This window comes from Fonsecaea pedrosoi (genome assembly GCF_000835455.1).
Source record: "Fonsecaea pedrosoi CBS 271.37 unplaced genomic scaffold supercont1.4, whole genome shotgun sequence".
NCBI lineage: Eukaryota > Fungi > Ascomycota > Eurotiomycetes > Chaetothyriales > Herpotrichiellaceae > Fonsecaea > Fonsecaea pedrosoi.
Genome location: NW_013550612.1, coordinates 3,440,094 through 3,461,261, shown reverse-complemented (window position 1 = coordinate 3,461,261; position 21,168 = coordinate 3,440,094). Strand labels below are relative to the sequence as shown.

Below are 21,168 nucleotides of genomic sequence, written 5' to 3'. Positions count from 1 at the left end.
TCACCATATCTGACGATCACAAGGGCTCTTTGTGTAGCACGTGCCAGGTGGAGTAATCGGTCTCGAGTATTTGAGGAACCTTCGCGGCGGCTGGTGGCGGGTATTCGCACTGGTGGTGGCACCAGGAAACCCAATTGCATCAGCAGCGGCTCTGTGGGTACAATTCCTTTCTTACGTACCTTGAGGTTTCTAAACATATCATAGAGATCAGCATGTACATAGGTACTCTACATATGCGTAGAACACGTAGACCATACTCGAAAGGGGTCTGACACCAAGAAAGCGTTGTTTTTTTTCCCCTTCTGCCAAAACGTGAGGTTGTTCAGGGATAGAGACGCCAATCGGGCCTCCACACACACCCAAAAACTCGGCGCAGCCTCCCACGCCTCCCTCCCGCCTTTTTCCCACCCGAGCCACCTCCACAAAGACCCTGACCCTGAACGCCGTGACACGTTAATATTTCTGGGCCGCTGGGCAATTGGGTCTCGAGATCCCAGGAGACTCTTAAAACCGTTCCCGCCTTGTCACCACTTGCATCACCATCCCGCCCGCTGGTCAACGTCACTGATTTTACCCCCCGAGTTGTCAATAACAAAGCCCGACTCGCACGACCTTTCAACTTCGCAGTCTCAGATGCGCACTTATACGTTTGAACCAGGCTGCGATTCCCTCCCGGCTACCCCTCGACCGCTCATCGTCGTCTCCTGAAAAAGCGCAGAAAAGGACCAGCACACGGCCGGCCACGGGCGCGAGAAAAATACCCCTTTACCCCCCCTCTCGGACTTGCCCACATGTTATCCTTCACCTCGAGAAACCGCAGGAAGTCGTACACCAATCTGCAGGTTTCAGTCGTCGCGAGGAATGCAAGCTCAGAGGACCAAAGCCGAGCTTCAGCAACATAAAGCAAAAGTAGGACCACCATTGGCGCATCATGGGCCCTTGTTTCGTGTGTGTGTGCACCTGAGCTGACTGACGACGGTGCAACAGCTTGCCAGCTCGTACTCGGAATTACTCGAGTAAGATCCCCCTGCCGCGGTCCTCCCTCTCGTCCCGTTGTCTCCGCTGACCCTTCCACTCCAGACAGTTCGCCTCGAAAGACCTCAAGACTGTGGGAAACTATTCGTTAGGAAAACTCATTGGAAAAGGCTCCTTTGGCAAGGTCTATCTTGCCAAGCACAACTTGACAAATGGCTCAAAGGTCAGTCGTGGCCTGGATGACACATGGCATCCCTCAAACCGCAGCAGCAGTTCGCTGACTAGGAGTTCCAACAGGTGGTACTCAAGGCCTCGAGTAAAGACGACCCGAACCTCGCGAGAGAAATCCACCATCATCGACAATTCATCCACCCTCATATCGCTCGACTATATGAAGTTATAATAACTGAATCTCTTGTGTGGCTAGTTTTGGAATATTGTCCTGGTATGAGGAGATACAACTGCACCACTCGGGAAGGGTCTGCGAACTAACCCACGCTCCAGGTGACGAGTTGTACAATTATTTGTGTAAGAATGGGCCACTTCCCGTCGAAACTGTTCAAAAGATCTTCACTCAGCTGGTCGGCGCCGTTGCATATATCCACAGTAAATCATGTGTTCACCGAGATCTGAAACTGGAGAATGTCCTTCTGGACAAGAATGACAACGTTAAGCTTTGCGATTTTGGCTTCACCAGGGAGTACGAGGGGAAGGCCAATTACCTGCAGACATTTTGCGGCACAGTATGCTACAGTGCACCGGAAATGCTGAAAGGCGAGAAATATGCGGGCGAGAAGGTTGACGTTTGGAGCCTGGGGATCATTCTTTACGCACTCTTGAAGGGGGAACTGCCCTTTGATGAAGACGACGATGCCGCCACAAAGGCCAAGATATTGAAAGATGACCCCGTCTATCCCGACACCTTCCCGGAATCCGCAAAGACTCTAATCTCCAAGCTACTCTCGAAGCGACCTTTGTACAGACCCAGTTTGTCAGATATTCTCGCGGACCCTTTTCTGTCGGACCATGCCCCTCACCAACAAGCGATCCTAAAACTCTCACAGCCAGCAGCCTTTACCACTCAATTGGAAAAGGACACGCTCGAACGAATGAAGTCGGCGGGCGTGGATATCGACAAGGTCATTGAGAATGTACTTTCGCAGCGCTGTGATACGCTGGCTGGATGGTGGGCGTTGCTCATTGAGAAGGAGACAAGGAAGCAAGCCCGCAAGGAACGGAAGCGGAAGGACAGAGAGGCGGAGTTGAAGATTCTCAGGCGATTGAGTGGAGCTAGCGCCAGGTTGGAAAGGATCGCGCCCACACTTGTTGAGGTCGATGAGGAGCATTCTCCTGGTGAAAAGCAGGTCGAAGGCCGTCGGAGTACCAGTCGCGGCAGGACACAACGAAGGAGCACGCCACAGATACTGGTAGGTGACTTGCCTCAACTCCCTGAGGGGGATGTCATCAGATCTCCCGGGGCTGAAACACCGCCGCCGCCACCGATTGATAAAGACTCTGTGCGCTCTCGGAGCGGCTCTCGACCTCCCATTCCACCCAAGGAACGCAATCGGCGGAGCAGCACGCTCCAACTCGTGACAACGAACCCCGACCTGCTGGGACCCTTGAACGGAGTGAACAAGAGGCGAAGTGGAAGGTTTCGCAACCGACAATTTCTGAGTCAGCTCACAGCGTTGAAGCAGTGGATCGTCGACTCGACGAAGCGAGCCAGATCACCAGTCAGTCCTAGGATCGACAGAATCTTGAACGGACATTCCAACAACACCTCCAAAGCAACTCTCTCCAGAGACTCTAACCAACTCAACAAGAGCACCAAAAACATTGCAGGCGCCGCCAATCCAGATAGATCCTCGAACGCGTCTGCACTCGTTCCCATCATTGCCAACTCCAAGCCTCTTCCCTCTGTCAAAACTCCTGCGCCTAGGATCGATACGGCCCGTGGCAGACCTCATCGCAACTCTCTCTCGCCCTCGCCTGTGACGCCCCGCTCTTCCTACCGACGCAGTTCGACAGGTCTACGGAGCCGAAAATCAACATCCTCCTCCGTGTCATCAATCCGAAGCATGCCACGACACACCTCTCACAGCAAAGCGTCCTCGCAAAGTTCTAACAGCCTCGACACGGTTCAGAGTCCTACGAGCCGCACGGTCAGTCTCAACGGCCGGTCCCCTCACCCCTCGATCAAAGTCCTCCCTGTGACACCGACCGCGAACGCCTTCCCTTCAAACGTTCGAATAGTCCGGACGCCGAGAGGCTCCGAAGTCGGCCTTCAGCCTCGTCCGCTCTCTGGAGTGGGCACCGAGATGTTCAATCATCCACCAGGTACTCCACATGCCCACACATTCGGATCGAACGTCATGTTCGCTCGGCGGAAGAAATCACCATTCAAAGGCCCCATGCTCAACTCTGCTTTCTTCTCCGCGTCAAGCCTCCCCGTTGCGTTCGGTAGCCCTGCTATCGCTGGTGCTGGAAGACACCGTGAAGGATCAGATGGGAAGCTCAACTTGGGCCTCAAAGACTTTGTGGCCGGGGGTGGTCGAAGAAACAGCAGTTCCAAGAGGAAGAATCAAATCATCGAAGAAGAGGAAGAAGATGAGCAAGCCGTCATTGGGGAAGACGACGAGGATGTCGAAGAAGTCGATGCGTTCCACGCGGTGCATCTAAACAAGGGCGAAAGACTTGACAGCATAACGATTTGGAATGATGCCGTTCCAGACGGCGCAGGCGCAGATGAGTATGGCGACAACGACAGACGAAAGTCAGGCGCTGAAATTTATACATGATGCTGCGGTGCGAACGGACCCGTCAACATCCACCTCCCCTTCTGTCCTCGATGGGTCAAAAATGGGGTAATCGAAGAATAAGTTATGAATATGCGTTTTTGACGAGGGTTGTCAACCTCTCTTTCGATCACATACTTTGAGCGAGCAGCAGTTATGTGTGTTTGGACAGAATTTTCTGCCTTGTCGAGGATGGCATGGATCCAGGTTGAGGGCCCGAAAAATCTTTTCCTTTTTTACCTTCCGACGAAAAATACAGTAATGGATATGACACGGCTTGTTGATAGGTTTTAGCCTTAATTCTTTCTTGTACGATATCATATAGCAAGAAACAACCGGGGTTTTTTTTTTCACTGTGGTGCTGCTAAAGGCTGAACTTTAGTCGAGCTGGGAGATGGCTGGCGATTTCTACAAGGCTGGCACTTCCCCGCACATCTTCTGACTAATGCCAGCCTCGTCGGAAAATTGATTCACCGAGCGAACGAGATCTTTGCCTCCCAAGGCTTAATTGATGGCGTCTCTTGTCTTGTCTTTCCAACTTCTGGACTTGACACTATCATAAACTTCTGCTGCCGTTCCCTTTATTTTCTTCTCAAGAGGCACTTTATCTTAGGTCTAGAGTCTCAATCTCACGCGGCCTCAACGACTTTGCCATACCAACCCTTCCACCCGGACAAGGACTACAAAAAGTCCAAAGCCGGCGCAACAGACGCCAGCATGGCGGAAACAATGGTGAACGGCCACCGCGAAGTTGAAATGCCAGCACCTCCTATTGACCCTGTTTCAAGACCACAGACACCTCCGCCTCCCCCATCCGCTGAGACTGAACCTCCCCCTCCTCCGCTAGAGGCGAGGTTTGCGCCGCCTCCTCCGCCTACAGACTCAAGTGTGCCCCCCCCTCCGCCAGAGCCGGTGCCACCTCCTCCTAGCGACGACCCAGACTCTACGACAACGGTTGTCCGGCCACAGCCTCCGAAGAAGAAAGGATGGGGCGCGACAAAGGCGCCGAAGGCAACGCCATTGAGCGTGGAGGAACTCCTCAAGAAGAAGAGAGAAGCCGACCTCGCGGCCAGTAAGCCCAAATTCCTCTCCCGGGCGGAGCGTGAAAGACTTGCTTTGGAGAAGCGACAGAAGGAGGTTGAGGCCGCTTCCGCTCAGAAACAGCAAAACGGTCTTGTACGGAACGGTTCCTCTGCGCCGTCGGAACCGCCCAAGCCCGGTCCAGCGCCCACGGGGCCGAAGGCCCTACGCAATGGAGGAGATGTCCCCACAGGTCCTGCTGCCATGCGGTCACGAGAACCCAACAGGGGCGTCGACTTTGCGCCACCTCCAGCACCCAAAGCGATTGCGTTTGGTGGTGAATCGCGGGCACAAAAGCGAGGCGCCGAGGACGACCGGACCGAGAAGGCCGAAACAGAGATTATCCGACAGAGGTACATGGGTGCCGACATGAATGTGTCGACCTTCTCTGCCTTGAAAAAGCGACGGCGGACGACGGAAAAGAAATTCAATTTTGAATGGAACGCCGAAGAGGACACCACACCGGATTACAACCCCATCTACAACAATCGCGCCGACGTCACCTTCTTTGGGAGAGGTCGCTTGGGTGGATTTGATGAACAGGCGGCCGATGCAGCGGCACGAAAGTATGCAGAGGCGTTGCAGTCGAGAGACACAGTCGCCGGAGCTGCCCGCGCCCAGGAGATCCTCGAGATGGAGCGCAAGAGGAAGGAAGAGTCCGGCCGGATGGCCATTGACAAACACTGGAGTGAGAAGAAACTGGAGCATATGCGCGAACGCGACTGGCGCATTTTCAAGGAGGATTTCAACATCAGCACGAAAGGTGGCGGCATCCCGAACCCTATGCGTAGTTGGAAAGAATCTGGACTTCCGAGAAAGCTGTTGGAAATCATCGACCAAGTGGGATACGTTGATCCCTCACCTATCCAGCGGGCCGCCATTCCTATCGCACTTCAAAATCGCGACCTCATCGGTGTGGCAGTCACAGGTTCCGGAAAAACTGCAGCCTTCCTCCTTCCTTTGCTCGTGTACATCGCCGAGCTTCCGCGGCTAGACGAAGACGATATGCGCCGCAACAACGGGCCTTACGCCATCATCCTTGCTCCCACCCGTGAACTGGCACAGCAGATTGAGATTGAAGCCAAAAAGTTTGCGACGCCGCTGGGATTCACGGTCGTGTCAATAGTTGGAGGTCACAGTATCGAGGAACAAGCTTACAATCTACGCAACGGCGCCGAAATCATCATCGCGACACCGGGTCGTCTGGTGGATTGTATAGATCGCCGCATCATCGTGCTGGAGCAATGCTGCTACGTGATCATGGACGAAGCAGACCGCATGATCGACCTGGGATTCGAAGAGCCCGTGAACAAGATCCTCGATGCTCTCCCTGTGACTAATGAGAAACCTGACACTGAAGACGCAGAAGATGGAAAAGCCATGTCCCGCCATTTGGGTGGAAAAGACCGGTATCGCCAGACCATGATGTACACGGCCACCATGCCTGCCGCAGTCGAGCGAATCGCACGAAAATATCTGAGAAGACCGGCGATCGTGACGATCGGCAACGTGGGCGAGGCTGTCGACACTGTTGAACAGCGGGTAGAGTTCGTGGCTGGCGAAGACAAGCGCAAGAAGCGACTGAACGAGATCCTCTCTAGTGGAGAGTTCCGTCCACCGATCATCGTCTTTGTCAACATCAAGAGGAATTGTGATGCCGTTGCCCGGGACATCAAGTCGATGGGATTCAGCAGCGTCACACTGCACGGGTCCAAGACGCAGGAACAGCGCGAGGCGGCTCTGCAATCAGTACGGGACGGCAAGACCGATGTCCTGGTCGCGACCGACTTGGCCGGTCGTGGTATCGACGTCCCCGACGTGAGCTTGGTGGTCAACTTCAACATGGCGACTAACATCGAATCCTACACCCACCGTATCGGGCGTACCGGCCGAGCTGGCAAGTCGGGCGTGGCCATCACGTTCCTGGGTAACGAGGACAACGACGTGTTGTACGATCTAAAGCAGATGTTGATGAAGAGCTCGATCAGCAGGGTGCCGGAGGAGCTGAGGAAGCACGAAGCGGCACAGCAGAAGAGAGGCGCCGGGCTGGCGGGCGGCGATAAGATGAAGGGCGGTAAAGGGGCGAGTGATGAGAGCGGTGGCTTTGGAGGGAAGGGTGGTGGTGGCGGCGGCGGCGGTGGTGGGTGGTAGGAGTAGTTGATACTGATCAAGGCACTATGCTTGATTGATCGTGTATCATTGATTCATTCACTCTTGGAGACTTCCCTAGAGACCTTCTCTTCGAGACCTTCTCTTTTGAGACCTTCCCCAGTGCCAACCTTACCAACATTACTTACTTAGCCACAGCACTTACGGGCTGGCGAGATGAGATGGTGGGTAAAATCTGAGGAGCGAGTGTCAATAATTAAAATGCTATAATATCTAAAAGACAGCACAGCACAGCACAGCACAGCACAGCACAGCACAGCACAGCACAGCACAGCACAGGCCGCGACTGGACGGGGGAACACAAAGTCCTGCGAGCTTACCATGATAAAGAACCTAACCCCCTTGGAATTCAGAGCCTTGTCCCACCTGCATATATAGCCTACCTGGGTGCTACCTACCGACCTCCTTGCTTACCTACTTACTTACGTAGCCGAGGTCGTTAAACTGAAACTACCAAGGAAGGAAAGGCAGAGATATGACAGGACATGAAAAGAGACAAGAGAAAGATAGTTAAGATGGAAAGGATTTAGCCGTCTGGGACAGTCAGTCAGTCAGTCCATCAGGGGGTAGAGTTTCTTTCCATGCATGTATGTATGTACATGACAACTCCATGCATCCATCACATGCTTGGATGCTGGTCGGTAGTCAAGAGTCCAAAAGTCCAAAGCCCCAAAATACAAGTCCCATATCCAACAAACTCCCTGCTTGAAGCCAAAGTAATAAAAAAAAACCCCCCCCCTCCTCCTTATAACAAAGTCATCGTCACATCAACACCAAATAGATATATATCATTTGGCAATCATCGGTCGGCTGGGGGGCAAGAACCAAAAGCCTACAGTATCAAATCAGATCAGATCGGACTCCTCCTCAACGCACCCACGCGCTTGATGGGCGTGTGCATCATGGCTTCCTGCATCTCGGGCGGAATGGCCGCCCTGGGGATCACGTCCTCCCACCCGGCAGAGTCGGTGCCGCGTTTATCTTCCAGTGGTGCTTGCTGTCGTTGCTGCTGCTGCTTCTGAGGAGTCATCTTGCCAGAGACCGATAGAGATGGGTTGAAGTTCTCTTTCTCGGCGGCTGTGTGCGGAAGTTGATGTTGGGTCATAGCCTGAGGCTGAAACTTCTCGAGGCGCTGCTTCGGAACTGGAAGAGCTTTCTTTTGTAGTGGGTTGGTTCGTTTAGGAGCCAGAGGAGAGCGCTTGGGCGCCACTGGAGTGGTAGCTGAGGTCAGGGTCGAGGTTGAGGTCGAAGGGACTGTCGCCGGTTTGGACGCGACAGTCGATGCAACAGGCTGAGGCTCAGGCTCAGGCTCAGGCTCAGGTGCAGAGGCAGTCGTGACAGCCACCTTCGTCCCTGATCTCGCCTTGTCCTGTACACGCAGCCACTCTTCGAAGCCATGGATGGCACTGATAAAAGCTCCTTCGCCCAGGCTTCTACTCTCAGCCTCCTTTCCCAGTGCATGTTGCACTTTCCTACCCTTTCCACCACTCAACAGTTCCACCGAGCTGCCATAGATTGCATTTGCAGTTACGCTGGTCGATGCGACAATGTCGCCGTCGTTCAGAATCGCGACTGTTACCGCGAATTCAACATCAACCCGCCCTTGCTTCGGCGTGATCAGAGCGACCTTGACCCCGAGTTTCTCGTCACTTAGGATGGAGGCTGTCGTGATGCCCACGAGGTTCAGAAGTCGGAGTTCTTCGGAAATTTTGCATGCAAGATCCCAGCCCTGAGAAACAGTTGACAGCATTGTTCTGGACGATACGGACCGTTTGGGCATCATTGCAAAGGCGTGCAACTGGCTTCTGACCAACTGCAAGAAGAAGCGTTTCTCGGTCGGTGGCTCGGACGGTTTGACATCAGAGTCTTCTTCGTCTGTGGGAGCATAGGTCAAGCTAAGAGGCGCCGTTGGACCGCTAGTTGATGCCGACTTCCTCCCTGATCTGCGCCGCGGTGCATCTGAAGCCTTGGATTGGAAAGCTTGAGGGTAGAAGAAGAGTCGTAGATCATCCTTGTACATCATGGTGAGCGCAGGCCCAAAGTCGGTTGGTTCATCCATCTCTTCTTCCACAGCAATCAACCGCCAGCCGGTTTGTTTCTCGATGGCATTTACCCTCGACCTTAGGTCCAGGACATCGGCGACAGGCCAACCCTTGCTTTCTTCCCTGACTCGGTCTGCCTCTGCAATCTGATCATTCATCTCGGTCTTGAGTTCGGCGGCAGCTAGGAGCGCCTCTTCTTTCTCTCGCATCTGTTCGTGCAAGGAGTCGAGCAAAGCAGATCTTTGAAGACAGTATTTGTCGGCATTCTGCAATTCACGCCGGCAATTGGTTAATGACTCATGATGGACACTGTCCAGTTCTTCCAGACTCTGCTGTAGCGATGCCTTTCGGTTCTCGAGATCAGTTCGTTCTTGATTAAGCCGAGGAAGCACCGAGTCTAGTATCTGTTGCTGTTGTTGTAAGAGCTGAAGGTCAGCTTGTATCCCATGGCCGATACCCTCTAGCCCATTCTTGAGGCCTTCTACCAGCTGTGCTCTCCACTGATACCAGCCCTCCTTGCTTTGCAGACGAGCGTTGGCCTTGCCGTTGCGAAATTGGTTGTCCATCACTACCTTCACGTCAGGGCGAGCATCGACGTATTCCCGGAAAAGTGGTGGCTGGTCGGCCAGGGTTTCTGCTTCGATAGAGCGGATTATCTTGCGACCGGCCGAGATATACGACTTGAGCTCTCGCGTGGCATGCTGATACAGTTCAAGGAGTGGCAATGTGGTGGCAGCCGCAACAAAGTTATCCGCTGTGTTGCTGGCGTCCACATCTGCCTGGGACCCAGAGGCCGGCATCGACTGTGCCATTGTGTGTCTCCGCTTCGTGGTTGACAGTTCGATGAAATGAATATTGGTCATGTTCAAGAACTGCTGGAGAGAGATCTTGTCCTCTTCACTCCGGGCCGATCCTTCTTCCATCTGAACGGTGGAAATGTCAATGGCTCCAACCACGTTATCAAGTTTGTCCTCGAACGATTCTGGTCTTGCTTCATCGTTGACCTTGACATCTTTGAAGCGTCGAGTGGTGCCTGGGCTCGGTGCTATCGTGTGTTTAGTAGGCGACGCTGGCCCGAGACTTGGAGTTGCGTTAGCACTGTCAGCCATCTCCTGGAGAGACTTCTGAAGTCTCGTGCTAAATCTGCCAGTGGTTTCGTCCTTGGTAGGTGGCTTCGGTAAATGAACCTTTTTCACTGGGCTCCCTTCTCTAGAAACCGCTCTCAAACGCTTCGGAGTTGAATCGCCATCGTCGTCGTCGTCCATATCGAGTTCTGCGGGCCGCTTTCCTAGAAGACCTTTGGCACCTCCAACTGCAAGGCTCTTTCTGCCTTTGAGTTTGCCAGATTTTGGTTTCTGCGGCGTCATCGACTCAATCATGTCTTTCAGCTGTAAAGTGACATTCTCATCCTGAGGCTCGTCGGCTTCTTGTTCCATGACAAATCTGCCGCTCTCGCGACGCTGCTCTTCTGCTCTTTCGGCCTCTACCTCTCGCGCAACTTCTTGTGGGTCTTCACAGCGCAACGTTGTAGGCTCAATGCTAGCAAGCTTGAACTGAGGCGCTGCGTCTCCAATTGAGGATCGACGGTCCAGTAGTTCGGTCACTCGCGGAGAGCCGATCCCATCTTTGTCAATACCAATCCCACTTGATCGTCGACGCCCTAGGTGAGATTTGGGGGCTTTCAGGACGACACTGGGAGTCTGATTGCCGGGAGAAAAAAGCGCGTTTCGCTTTGCAGAGGCTGGGGATGCCCTGGCTTTGATTTCGGCTTTGAACAGCTTCTTTGGCGAGGCACTTCGGTGCGAGACATTTGCAGACAATGGAGTTTTATTTGGAGACTCAGCTCGCGTAGGCAGTGGAGTGATCTGCTTTGATGGAGTGCCCTGCTGTTTCCTAGTCTGTGACTTGACCGGTGTGCTATGTTGCTGTGTAGTTTGTGGAGTAGCAGCAGTTTTCGTGGCGCTTCGCTGGGACCGGCCTGACAGTCGTGGTTTCAAAGCAATGCTCGGACTGCCAGTCTCTGAGGCTATAGAGGTTCGATGTTGGTGCGACTTTGGTGGGGACTTTGGTGTGATTTGGTCAAGTGGTACGTGTTGTGGTGAAGAAAGCATGGTGTCTTCAGGAGACTGTCTTGTCGTCTGAAAGCCGTGTTTGACAAGGATGCCACCTACCGCTCTGGTCATGTCCATGGTCACGGTCTGCTCTTCCACATCCGTCTGGGGCTCGGTCTGCTCCTCAATAGGGGGCAGGATTCTCCCGGCGGCAGTGGTCATGTCCATGGTCTCATTTTCATCTGACTGAGTCGAGCCGATCGAGTATCGACTAGATGCTCCACTCAGGACACCTCCAGCCACCTGTGTGAATTCCATGCTGATATCTTCATCGGACACACGGCTGTTCACTGTCTCTTCAATCCCAGCAGAGATGATTCCTCCTCGGATAGCTGTAAAGTCCATAGTCTCATCAAAGACGGATTCATTCCCAGATGAGCGGCGATGGCGCATGCTGCTTCTGCGGCGTGAGAGAGGTGATTTTGAGCCTTTCTTGCTGGGAGACCGACTCGTCACTATACCACCAACGGCACTTGTGACGTCCATACTCATCTCGCCACTTTGATCCCCACCTTCATCATCCATCTCAGCGTCGTTGTCGTGAGTTATTGGTGGCGGACGAATGTATGTGATCTGGTTTTCCTGCTCGTCCATCTCGTTGCTTTGGATTCCATGAGCCCGACCTTGTGCCCAATTCTGAAAGGCGTTTGTTACAGTACCCGTCACGATCTCCATGAGAGAGTCCTCGCCATGCTCGTCATACTCTATACCGCGGGTTCCAGCCTGTTCGGCAGCTTGCCGCAGGCGTTCTTCCAGACTGGAAGGGGTGCTTGATCCAGAATCCTCAGAGGCTACCGTATGTGAAGTAGCGTCTTCCAGACTCATCGCTGTATCGCCATCGGTGTCTGACTCATCTGAAGACTCGATACCTTCCTCGTAGTTAACAGGACTGCTATTAGTGGTGACATCTCCCGAGGGACTTGAAGAATACGTCAGCTCTTCGGCATCGAGCGTGGGTTCTGCGAGACCTGAGCTTCTGCGACTGCGTTTACGTTGGCGGCCGCCCCTCTGCTTCGCAGGGGACTCCTTGACAAGTAGCTCTTCAATCTGCCCGGCAGGAGCCGAAGGCGCATCTGCTGGTTCAGGCGATGGTATCGATTTGACAGGTGATTGTGCTGTCATCGAGGATTGGCGTCTTGTGGAGTTGGAGGCGGAACTTGTGGTTGAGTCCTCAGCAAGTTCCATGACGCTCCACGTATGCAAGGTCGCCTCGGGCGCGAACGATACTCGACGATTTGCCAGCGATTTCCTCCTTGCCGCTCTGCGTTCCAATATAGCCTCCTTCTCTGCCTTGCGCTTCCGCTCCTCTTCCTGCTCGCGCTCTCGAGCTTCCGCACTTCCACCTGCTCCCTCGGCTTTCCTGGGAGATCGTCGCGCCATAGGACTAAAGGGGTCAGCGACATTCTCAGTGCCTGACATTGCGACCGCGCCTGCATTCTGCCCACTCGGACCTGGAGTGGAGAAGTCGATGAGCAGCTCTTCGGCGTTGTTCTTCGTCTGTGCCTTGTCTTTTCCCGTACTCCGCTTGCGCAGTTCGTCAAACGACGGTATAGCTTTAGGAGGTGTCAGAGGTATGGAAGGTTTGAGTATGGATTTGATTTGAAACGGCGTCGTAGGCTGCCAGAAAGTCAACAAATGTGCTTTATCACCACACCGTAGTTGCGTGATTACCTTTGTTGCGTTTCCCGTCGACTCCTTCAGGGCTTCAAGTCCGCCTGGACCGAGACTCTTGCCACGCGACTTCTTTTTGGCCGCCCTAGCCTCTGTGTGTCGAGCTTGAAGGGCAGCAATATCCGTTGTCGCATTGTCCCTCGACGAGTGCGTCTTCGCAGACGGCACGTGCGCAATTGATTGTCGTGCTTTGGGTCTGCTAGACCTCTGATCTGTAGTAGAATCGGCCATTGGCAGCGCCTTATCGCCTCACCGAGGCATTCAATCTGTAGGGTTGTTCTAAGGATACTCTTTGCATTGCTCGCAATGGATGTTTGGTACCAAAAGTCGAGGCCCAATCCGCGTCCCCACCAACAGCCTCACCGTGACGAGCTAAACCCAACCAAGGGTTTATGTAAACACGAGTGGGTGGCGAAAGCACGTGATTTGGGGTTCGCCGGTTGAGGACTAGCCTCTTCTGATGTCTTGGCAGAATTTTGAATGCGCACCATCAATTGTCCACAGGCAAAAGGTTGCTAGCGTTGTGCCCGATTGTAAAATTCCAACCACTTGCGCCCACTTCAACTTCCTTCCTGTCAACAACATCCGCAACCATGGCGACCGAGTTGACAGTCCAGGCCGAGCGCGCCTACCAGAAGCAGCCTCACATCTTCCTCAACCACAAATCCAAGGCGGCGAAGAGCAGGAGAGTCGGCAAGGGCGGGCGAAGATGGTACAAGGACGTCGGGTTGGGCTTCAGGACGCCAAAGACTGCGATTGAGGGATCGTACATTGGTCAGTGGTTTCTGGTTCTCAATTTTTCTTCCACTGGGGAATTTTGAAGGGATCTTTTCCCCCAGTTACAGCGTCAAACGGGGGAAACTACTTGTTGGGTAAATTTCATCATTCTGACAATCTCTGGCAAAAACAGACAAGAAATGCCCCTTCACCGGCATGGTCTCGATTCGAGGCCGTATCCTCACCGGCACCGTTGTTTCCACCAAGATGCACCGAACCTTGATCCTCCGCCGAGAATACCTCCACTTTGTCCCCAAATACGCTCGATATGAGAAGAGGCACAAGAACTTGGCCGCACACGTTTCCCCGGCTTTCCGTGTCGAAGAAGGTGATCAGGTCACTGTGGGCCAGTGCAGACCTCTGAGCAAGACTGTAAGAACCCGCCTTCTGCTGTTCTTGGAGAGCCCCGAATTTCTTTCAGAGACTTTTTGAAGCGAACATGAGCACCAGACTAACTGTACGGGAATATCTCCAGGTCCGATTCAACGTTCTCCGTGTGTTGCCCCGAACAGGAAAGGCGGTCAAGGCGTTCCAGAAATTCTAAGCAGGAATAAAATGACGGCTGCGGTTGTGGTAGTGGGTGGTGGTGCAAAGTCAATCCCCCAAAGGAGAGTGAGTCCGAATGTGAGGGCGTGCTTTTTCCGCACAATCGAGCAAGGACACATGGGGTACGACAAGGCCTGTGGATGGAGATTGTGGCACGAGGTCATTTTCGGCGTCTGGAAGCACAGATCAGATCAGATCAGATCAGAATCAAATGGTCTGTTGCTGGCGCGGGGCCAGGCATGAAAAGCGCCGGTCTTCGAAAATTCAATGAACAACGTCTAACCCAAAAATACTCAAATCGCATACCAGTTTCGATCTGATTGTGTATTGTCATGTCTACGGACGTTCTAACGGGTTTCTATATCCAAAACTCTCTTTGGCGTTTTGTCTGTGATGAACTCCGCCTTCGAGGTCCCCCAGCCCATGCTTTTGTCTCTCTCAAGTCTCGAGATAGGCGAAGCCAACCTCGGCCTTGAGCGGCGGATAGCCCGAACTGTCCACCACGGGCAGGATGCTGATCTTCCTGGCCGTCTCCTTGGTGTCTGCCTCGATCCACCGCTTGACCTCACCCTCGTCGCTCCAGTCGCTGATCAGCTCGTCCCCCTTGCCGATCTGATGTAGTTGCGTGCCCGTAGACTGGGTGTTTAGAGGCAAGGGCGCGAAGTTCTCAATGGCGCCCGTGATCTTCCCGCTCAGGAGCTCTCTGGCAAGGTACGGTTCTTGGGCGAATGGTCGGCCGAGACCGACCCCGTCGCAGGCGCCGCACTCGACGGCCCTAACCATGCCCGCCGCGGTCCTCAGGCCGCCCGTGATGTACACCTTGGTCTCCTTGAGGAGCGGGCGGATCATCTCGGCGAACTCGATAAAGTAGGCCTCGCGCGCCTTGGTGCTCTCCTTCTTGTGCTCAAAGGCGCGGCTCTCGAACGTGCCGCCGCTCAGGTCGACAAAGTCCACGCGCGCCTTTTCCAGCTTCAGGCACAGGTCCCGCGCGTTCTCGGGCGTGGTGCCTTTGTCCTGGAACTCGACCGAGTTGAGCTTCACGCAGATGATGAACGACGGGTCCGGCACGCGGCGTTGGATCTCCTCGATGATCTCGAAGACGATGCGAGACCGGTTGTTCAGGTCGCCGCCATATTCGTCAGTGCGGCGGTTCGTGGTGGGACTCAGGAACTGGGCTAGCAGGTAGCCGTGGGCGCAGTGCACTGTTCAAAGAGGGGAGGAGTCTCAGCTTTTGTATGATCTCAGTCTTTCCAAGTGCCTACCTTGGACACCGTCAAACCCGGCTTTCCAGCAGAGATACGCAGTCTCGCCCCAACTTTTCACCATTTCTTTGATCTCCGGGATGGTCAAGGGTCGCGGCTTGTTGAACTCGTTCCCCGCCCACTTGATGCTCAGCTGGATATCGCTCGCGCTGACGGGGTTTGGGTTGAGGTACTTGCCGCCCTGCCTGCCCGGATGGGAGAGTTGGGCGATGAAGAGCGAGCCGTGAGCCTTTGCGGCGTCGGCGACTTCCTTGAACTTTGCGAGGCGGCCATCGTGGTCGTCGACGAGGATGGGGTTGCCGTACGCCTCGACCGCGTCGTAGCGGACCATGATGTTCCCACTGACAATGATGCCGATCTCGGCCTCACCCCATCGTCGGTACAGGTTGAGATACTCGGGACTGGGCACGCCTCGAGCGGACTGTGTTAGGGGTCAATAGACGTAACCCAAAAGGAAGGGTAGCATACAATATCCTCGCCTTCTTTGTTCCAATGGCACAGTCTCTCGGTCATGGGTGCCTTGAGGAATCTGTTCTTCGCGGTTCGACCGGAGAAGGCAAACGTGACGGGCTGGTTGAGTATGGAGACGTCTGTTGGGTCGCATTGAATCCTTATGCGCCCTCGATTCGGGCTGCTGGTGTTCTTTTCATGCTTGACGTTACCCGTGATGGGTGCGCCGTTGAGGGTAGACGTGTCGTATTCCATCTTTCCTGCAGCCTGTTCTTTTCCCCAGGGCTCTCCTTCGTGGTCTCCTACCTTCTTTCCTTTTGAGTCTATCCAAAGAAATTTCTCGGTATCTCAAAGTCCAGAACTCTGGCACCGAGGATTCAGACGTTTTTGCTTTATCTTGTCTCTTTGATCCACAAACGATATATGAAGTATTATCCGACAAACTCCCTCTAACCGAGAAAACACTTGATGCAGTGACTTGGGACAGGACCTCCACGGACTTTGAGAGATTTCAAAAAACTCCGCAAAGTACCACCGAGGGGCTAGCTTTTCGAGACAAGGGATTACTTGTCCCGCGGCTGTTCGATCACCCAGGCCACCAGGCCTTTTGTGTGTCCTTCCTCTCCGAGGCTCATGCCGAAGTAAGAATCTGCAATGGGCTTGAACGGGTACACACATGGTGGAGTGTGTGGTGTGGTGTGGTGGGCGCCTGTGGATGAGAGGGTTGAATTGGAGAATTGACGAAGAGGAGGAGAAAGACCCGATACGAATGCGGGGAAGATTGGAAAAATAGCGGGTCTCGGGTCACAAATATCGAAGGGATATATACAATATACACCAAAAAATTGATCTGATTTGTCACACAGATAAAATAGTTCCTTAGTGAGCCCACCCACTGCCATTATTTCTACACATCTTACTAACCCTCCAACCAGGTGTAGTGGTTTATCACATCTCCTTTACAGCCATCTCATCGTGTCATGTCTCTAACAGGACAATGGTGAGATCGTTGGCGCGGAGAAGGTCATGGGTTCGATCCCCATAGGAACTAAATTTTTGGGTTTTCTCGAGTGGCTTCATTTTTTTTTTTTTTTTTTGGCTCGGTTCTACTGCTGGAGTACATTACGGTGAGACCGGGAGAGTGGTTGGCTGGTTGGGCTTGTGGAAGAAAGTCTTTTTGGCACCGATCTCTCACGGGTTTCTTACCATTACTACTCGGATGTGTGTGGCTGTCCAAACTATGCCGTGCTGTGCTGGACGAGGGGGAAAGGCCACCCATCACCTGAAGCTTAGTTTGGTTGGGATGGTTCTCGTCAGAGTTTTTGCAGGTGTTGAAGAATCAGGTCGTCGAGTAGATGTAGGGAGGAGGCAATTGAGAGGTCTGAAGCGGACATGAGTGGACATGTGAGGTAAGTAGATGAGGTGTGCAAGCCCCTGAGCACCGATGCCAATCAGGCCATCCAGCTACTATCCACTACAAGTTAGAACTTGATGTGTTGAAGTATCATCTTCTCTCGCTTCCAGACGGAACCCTCTCTGTGCCTTATCGAGCGACCACCCTCAGAAGCTCCATGCCGACACCCACCACCAAAATGCTCCATCCTCTCTCGCTCTCCCCCTTCCCACCGTCCTCTACATCATTTTCCATGGTCCTAAGGTCGTCCTCGATAATGTCCAAATCACTGACGTCCGCAACTGCCGTCCATCCAGCTCCGACAAGTTCCACCTGGACGGCTTCGAAAAGCTCATCTCGCCCGACGTGGGGAATGACAGGGTCACCGTCCCTACCAAAGTCGACATGGACATCCCAGACGTTGACGCGCTGGTCGTTCCCCACGGTGACCACAACAATCGAATATCCCGTCCGTGTGCGTCTGAGGTTCGTGGCTTTCAACGCCGTGAGGGCTGCGGCGTGGGCGGCAGGAATGAGTAGCGTGCGGAAGTGGTAGGAGGGTGGTTGTCTTTCGGTGTTGGTCTCTAATGCGGGCGCGATCGTAGATGAAGGCAAAGCGGCAAGCAGTGTCAGGCCTAGTGCGTTGTCATCGCCGCCAGTCGCGACCAGGTAGGTCGTGGGATTGAGGCGTACCATGTCCATGGCAAGGACGCTGCTTTGGTGCACCTTGTGGACTTCCATCGGCGATTCAAGCGCTGTATCGGGCGAAACAGTCGACCGATTAGACGGAGAGCGGGTATTCAGAAGGCTGAGGTTTAAAATCCCGTTGGTGCCCGCCGACAATGCTCCCACTCGAAGCTCGTCAGATCCAAAGGTCGAAGCTGGGATGAAGCTCGGCGAAAGGAAGAAAGCCTGCATCACACAGAAGGACCCGTAGCTGACTTCTCGCAGCATCTCAAACATCTCTTTACTCCTGCTGGATCCAGGTGTGTAGCGTACCACCTTTGCCTTTCCGTTCGAGTACGCCATCACGATCGTGTATTCCTCGCTTGCGTTCTCGTCTTCGGAGTTGCTACGCTGCAAATCAAAGCTCATGATCCGCGCATCCGAGTCTTCTTCCTGAGTCGGCATCATGTCCCAAAGTACCACTCCGGTTTCAATGCCAGGTACGTCAAAGGTGAGTTTCCACACATAGAATTCTTCGCATCCAGCACTGCTAAAGAGGTATCCGCCCGACGGCGAGAATTGGAGATGTTGAATGCCGGTATTGTGTCGTTTCAGAGTTGACACGGCCCGAAACGCAAAGGTGTCTGGTACGGGTTCTCCGGCTGGTCGAGGTCGGTATGTACCTTTCGCGGAACGAGGTATAGCAAAGAGCTGAATGTTGGTGTCTTCAGCTCCTGTGGCTATGAGAACCTGAGCGCGGTGTTCCTTTTGAAGGCGATCGTACGACACAGGACTGCGAGCCACGGCCTTGATCTCACGCCCTTGACCTCCCTTTTGGATCAATTCGTGGTTGGATCCCCGGGATGAGTGCCAGTTCAATGTGCGGGCTTTAGTCCAGACAAATGATTTCCCACCTCCATCACGAAACTGGGAACAGTCTCGAAACGCCCAGCTGCGATGGGGCCCGCCGCACTCGACAGATAACACTTCAGATTGCTGTGTTTCATTCCAAACAACAAATGACGTCGAGCGGAAGCCATAGAGAATCAAATTCCGCTCTGTCACAGGTGATGATTCTTTGCCCGACGTAAAGAAAGCCCCCTCAATGTTGGGCCCGAATGGAAGTGCAGATCTGTGAACAGCCGTCACAGTGGCTTCTTGCGTGTCTGTGGACTGTGGCCAATTGACTCGATGGATTGCGTAGATCCCGTCACGTCCTGTCGTCAGAACGTGGATTGCCTCCTCGGAAGCTTGCGCATCTTCTTGCAGAATGGTAATGGAAGCGACACTATCCGTGCCATGGGCATGGCGAAGGCACGATGGCTCCCCAGATGTTTTTGATTCAGATGTTACCTGGCGATAGATTGCAAGAGCTCCAGCACGGGAACCAAGAACCAACACCTGGCTAGAGCTGTCGTAACAACAGGAGGTGATGGTGAAAGTTTCCGGCGTTTCCAAAGATGTTTGGCTCACCTGAATTGAACCGTCTGTCACGCTCACCCAGAGGATGACTGACTTCCGATTCGCCAACGAGGCAGCAACACAAATTGTAGACGATGGCAATTCTGCGGAATGTGGAGAGGCAGGCCGCATCCAAGAGATTGCACATTCGAGGTCACATTCGACAGGGACTAGAGAGTCGTTGTTGGTGAGCAATGCCGACAGTCCACCTCTCTGATACGCAACGAGAACGAGCTGTAGGCTTTCAACCGAGCAGAGCACAAGGCCGCCACTTCCAGGATTCGGTGTCAAGCTGGTCCAATTCAACTTGTCATGGCTAGCAGTCAATCGGAACAAGTCGCCTCGATCCGTCGCAGCCAAGCATGCACCCGAGTCCAAGAACAAGTAATGCTTCAGGGACATCGAGGACACAGTAATGTCCTTAAAAGGTGTCGAGAGGGTGGCAGACGAAGCCATGCTCCCGCGCGAGACATCAAATCTTCTGGAGATAATCTGCCCGTCAGCACCGCCAGTCTGGACGAGCAAACCTTGACCATCATTAACGTAGGTCATCGACCATGCATTCTTCCCCGAATGGTGTCGATCACTTGACTCTGCCCTCAAACGCGCCGTTAGGGGTATCTCTGGTGGAGTCCCTGCATGCAGCTCGACGGTCCACAATTGACAGGCACCGTCTTCACCTCGGGATAGAAGACAGACGCCGTTTCTGTTCGACTCGTTTCGCACAAATTCAACATCCCAGATGCGCGAGAGATGACCCCATTCGGATGCAAGATGGGTGTCGCCTCCTTGACCGACAAGTCCGAAGCCTGTCTCGGCTGATTCTAGACTATGATTGGAGTCGTGGGGTGTCAAATCACAGTCACTAATGTCCCAAATTCTTACCGTCCGGTCATCAGAACAGCTCGCCAACAAGCGGCAGTGAGTCGCGCCCAGGTCGAAGCCGTCAGAAATAGACACACCGAAAACGGAACCTCTGTGACCATTGAAAATGTGTCTTAGAGATGTGGACCACTGGCCCAGGCTTTCTTCCCTCGAGCAAGTCCAGACTAGAATCTCCCCAAAGACGGTCCCAGAAGCCACAATGATTTGGCCAGGGTTGGTGACAGCAAGGGAGCCGGAGTACAGGAATGACTTTGGGCCATTCACTGTGGCATATTTCCCACATTTCAGAGTGCTCTCTGCATGTGGGCGAAAGGACAGCTCTAGAAGCTGATTGTGTGCAGTGAGCAGGAAAATGCTGGATTGGTGGAAAGCAGCATCTAGAATCCAATCTCCGCAGTTTAATGGTCTCGACAAAGTGAGCTCAGGTACCAGGGCTGACGGAGCAGCTCCCGATTTCCCCAACGCCAACACAGCGGTGCAGCAGAATGCCCCTCCCCAGAGCACGATCTGATGGCTCTGACTCGAGACTTGCCCTGCATCGCGCGACTCGATCTGAATCCCACAGATGGGTTGGATCTCGAATATCCGTGTAGATGAAATAATGACTCCACTCTCATTGTAGATGTGAAGAAAGGGACCCTGCCCTGCAAAGAGCAACAACTCTCCATCAACCAGGACCGACCTCAGAGCAGTGACTGGCAGACATGCAGCTTGTGGCTATGATGGTCAGCGAGAGGGATTGCGGGAGGCCATCACACTGACCTCTAGAGTACATGTTGTCATTGAAGTGCAAGGGACCAACCGATTCGCGGCGTTAGTGCTGTAGCCTTGTGATATAGAGCGAAGAACGAGCGAAAAAAGACCGTGATGAGCGGAAAACCC

At 53.7% G+C, this 21,168-nt stretch overlaps 6 protein-coding genes and 1 non-coding gene across 7 annotated transcripts; 4 read left to right on the top strand and 3 right to left on the bottom strand.

Annotated features, from left to right (window-relative positions):
* Window positions 1–861: 861 nt before the first annotated feature.
* Z517_07049 (uncharacterized protein) lies at window positions 862–3,776 on the top strand (the record flags this gene model as incomplete). Its single annotated transcript, XM_013428787.1, has 5 exons — window positions 862–909; window positions 988–1,016; window positions 1,081–1,198; window positions 1,273–1,420; window positions 1,480–3,776. 5 exons carry the CDS (start codon window positions 862–864, stop codon window positions 3,774–3,776), a joined length of 2,640 nt encoding a protein of 879 aa, XP_013284241.1.
* Window positions 3,777–4,490: 714 nt separating this feature from the next.
* Window positions 4,491–7,004, top strand: Z517_07048 (pre-mRNA-splicing ATP-dependent RNA helicase prp28; the record flags this gene model as incomplete). The annotated part of the gene is made up of 1 exon (XM_013428786.1): window positions 4,491–7,004. One exon carries the CDS (start codon window positions 4,491–4,493, stop codon window positions 7,002–7,004), a length of 2,514 nt encoding a protein of 837 aa, XP_013284240.1.
* An 868-nt stretch (window positions 7,005–7,872) lies between these two features.
* On the bottom strand, window positions 7,873–13,077 carry Z517_07047 (uncharacterized protein; the record flags this gene model as incomplete). Its single annotated transcript, XM_013428785.1, has 2 exons — window positions 7,873–12,792; window positions 12,847–13,077. 2 exons carry the CDS (start codon window positions 13,075–13,077, stop codon window positions 7,873–7,875), a joined length of 5,151 nt encoding a protein of 1,716 aa, XP_013284239.1.
* Window positions 13,078–13,439: 362 nt separating this feature from the next.
* On the top strand, window positions 13,440–14,167 carry Z517_07046 (40S ribosomal protein S11; the record flags this gene model as incomplete). Its single annotated transcript, XM_013428784.1, has 3 exons — window positions 13,440–13,620; window positions 13,757–13,995; window positions 14,099–14,167. The coding sequence occupies 3 exons, from the start codon at window positions 13,440–13,442 to the stop codon at window positions 14,165–14,167; spliced, it is 489 nt and encodes a 162-aa protein (XP_013284238.1).
* Window positions 14,168–14,607: 440 nt separating this feature from the next.
* Z517_07045 (uncharacterized protein) lies at window positions 14,608–16,136 on the bottom strand (the record flags this gene model as incomplete). The annotated part of the gene is made up of 3 exons (XM_013428783.1): window positions 14,608–15,371; window positions 15,432–15,852; window positions 15,900–16,136. 3 exons carry the CDS (start codon window positions 16,134–16,136, stop codon window positions 14,608–14,610), a joined length of 1,422 nt encoding a protein of 473 aa, XP_013284237.1.
* A 671-nt stretch (window positions 16,137–16,807) lies between these two features.
* Z517_07044 lies at window positions 16,808–16,929 on the top strand. Its single transcript has one exon. It is a non-coding gene; the product is annotated as a tRNA-Val (tRNA).
* A 495-nt stretch (window positions 16,930–17,424) lies between these two features.
* Z517_07043 (uncharacterized protein) lies at window positions 17,425–21,069 on the bottom strand (the record flags this gene model as incomplete). Its single annotated transcript, XM_013428782.1, has 2 exons — window positions 17,425–21,003; window positions 21,049–21,069. 2 exons carry the CDS (start codon window positions 21,067–21,069, stop codon window positions 17,425–17,427), a joined length of 3,600 nt encoding a protein of 1,199 aa, XP_013284236.1.
* Between the last annotated feature and the right edge of the window lie 99 nt (window positions 21,070–21,168).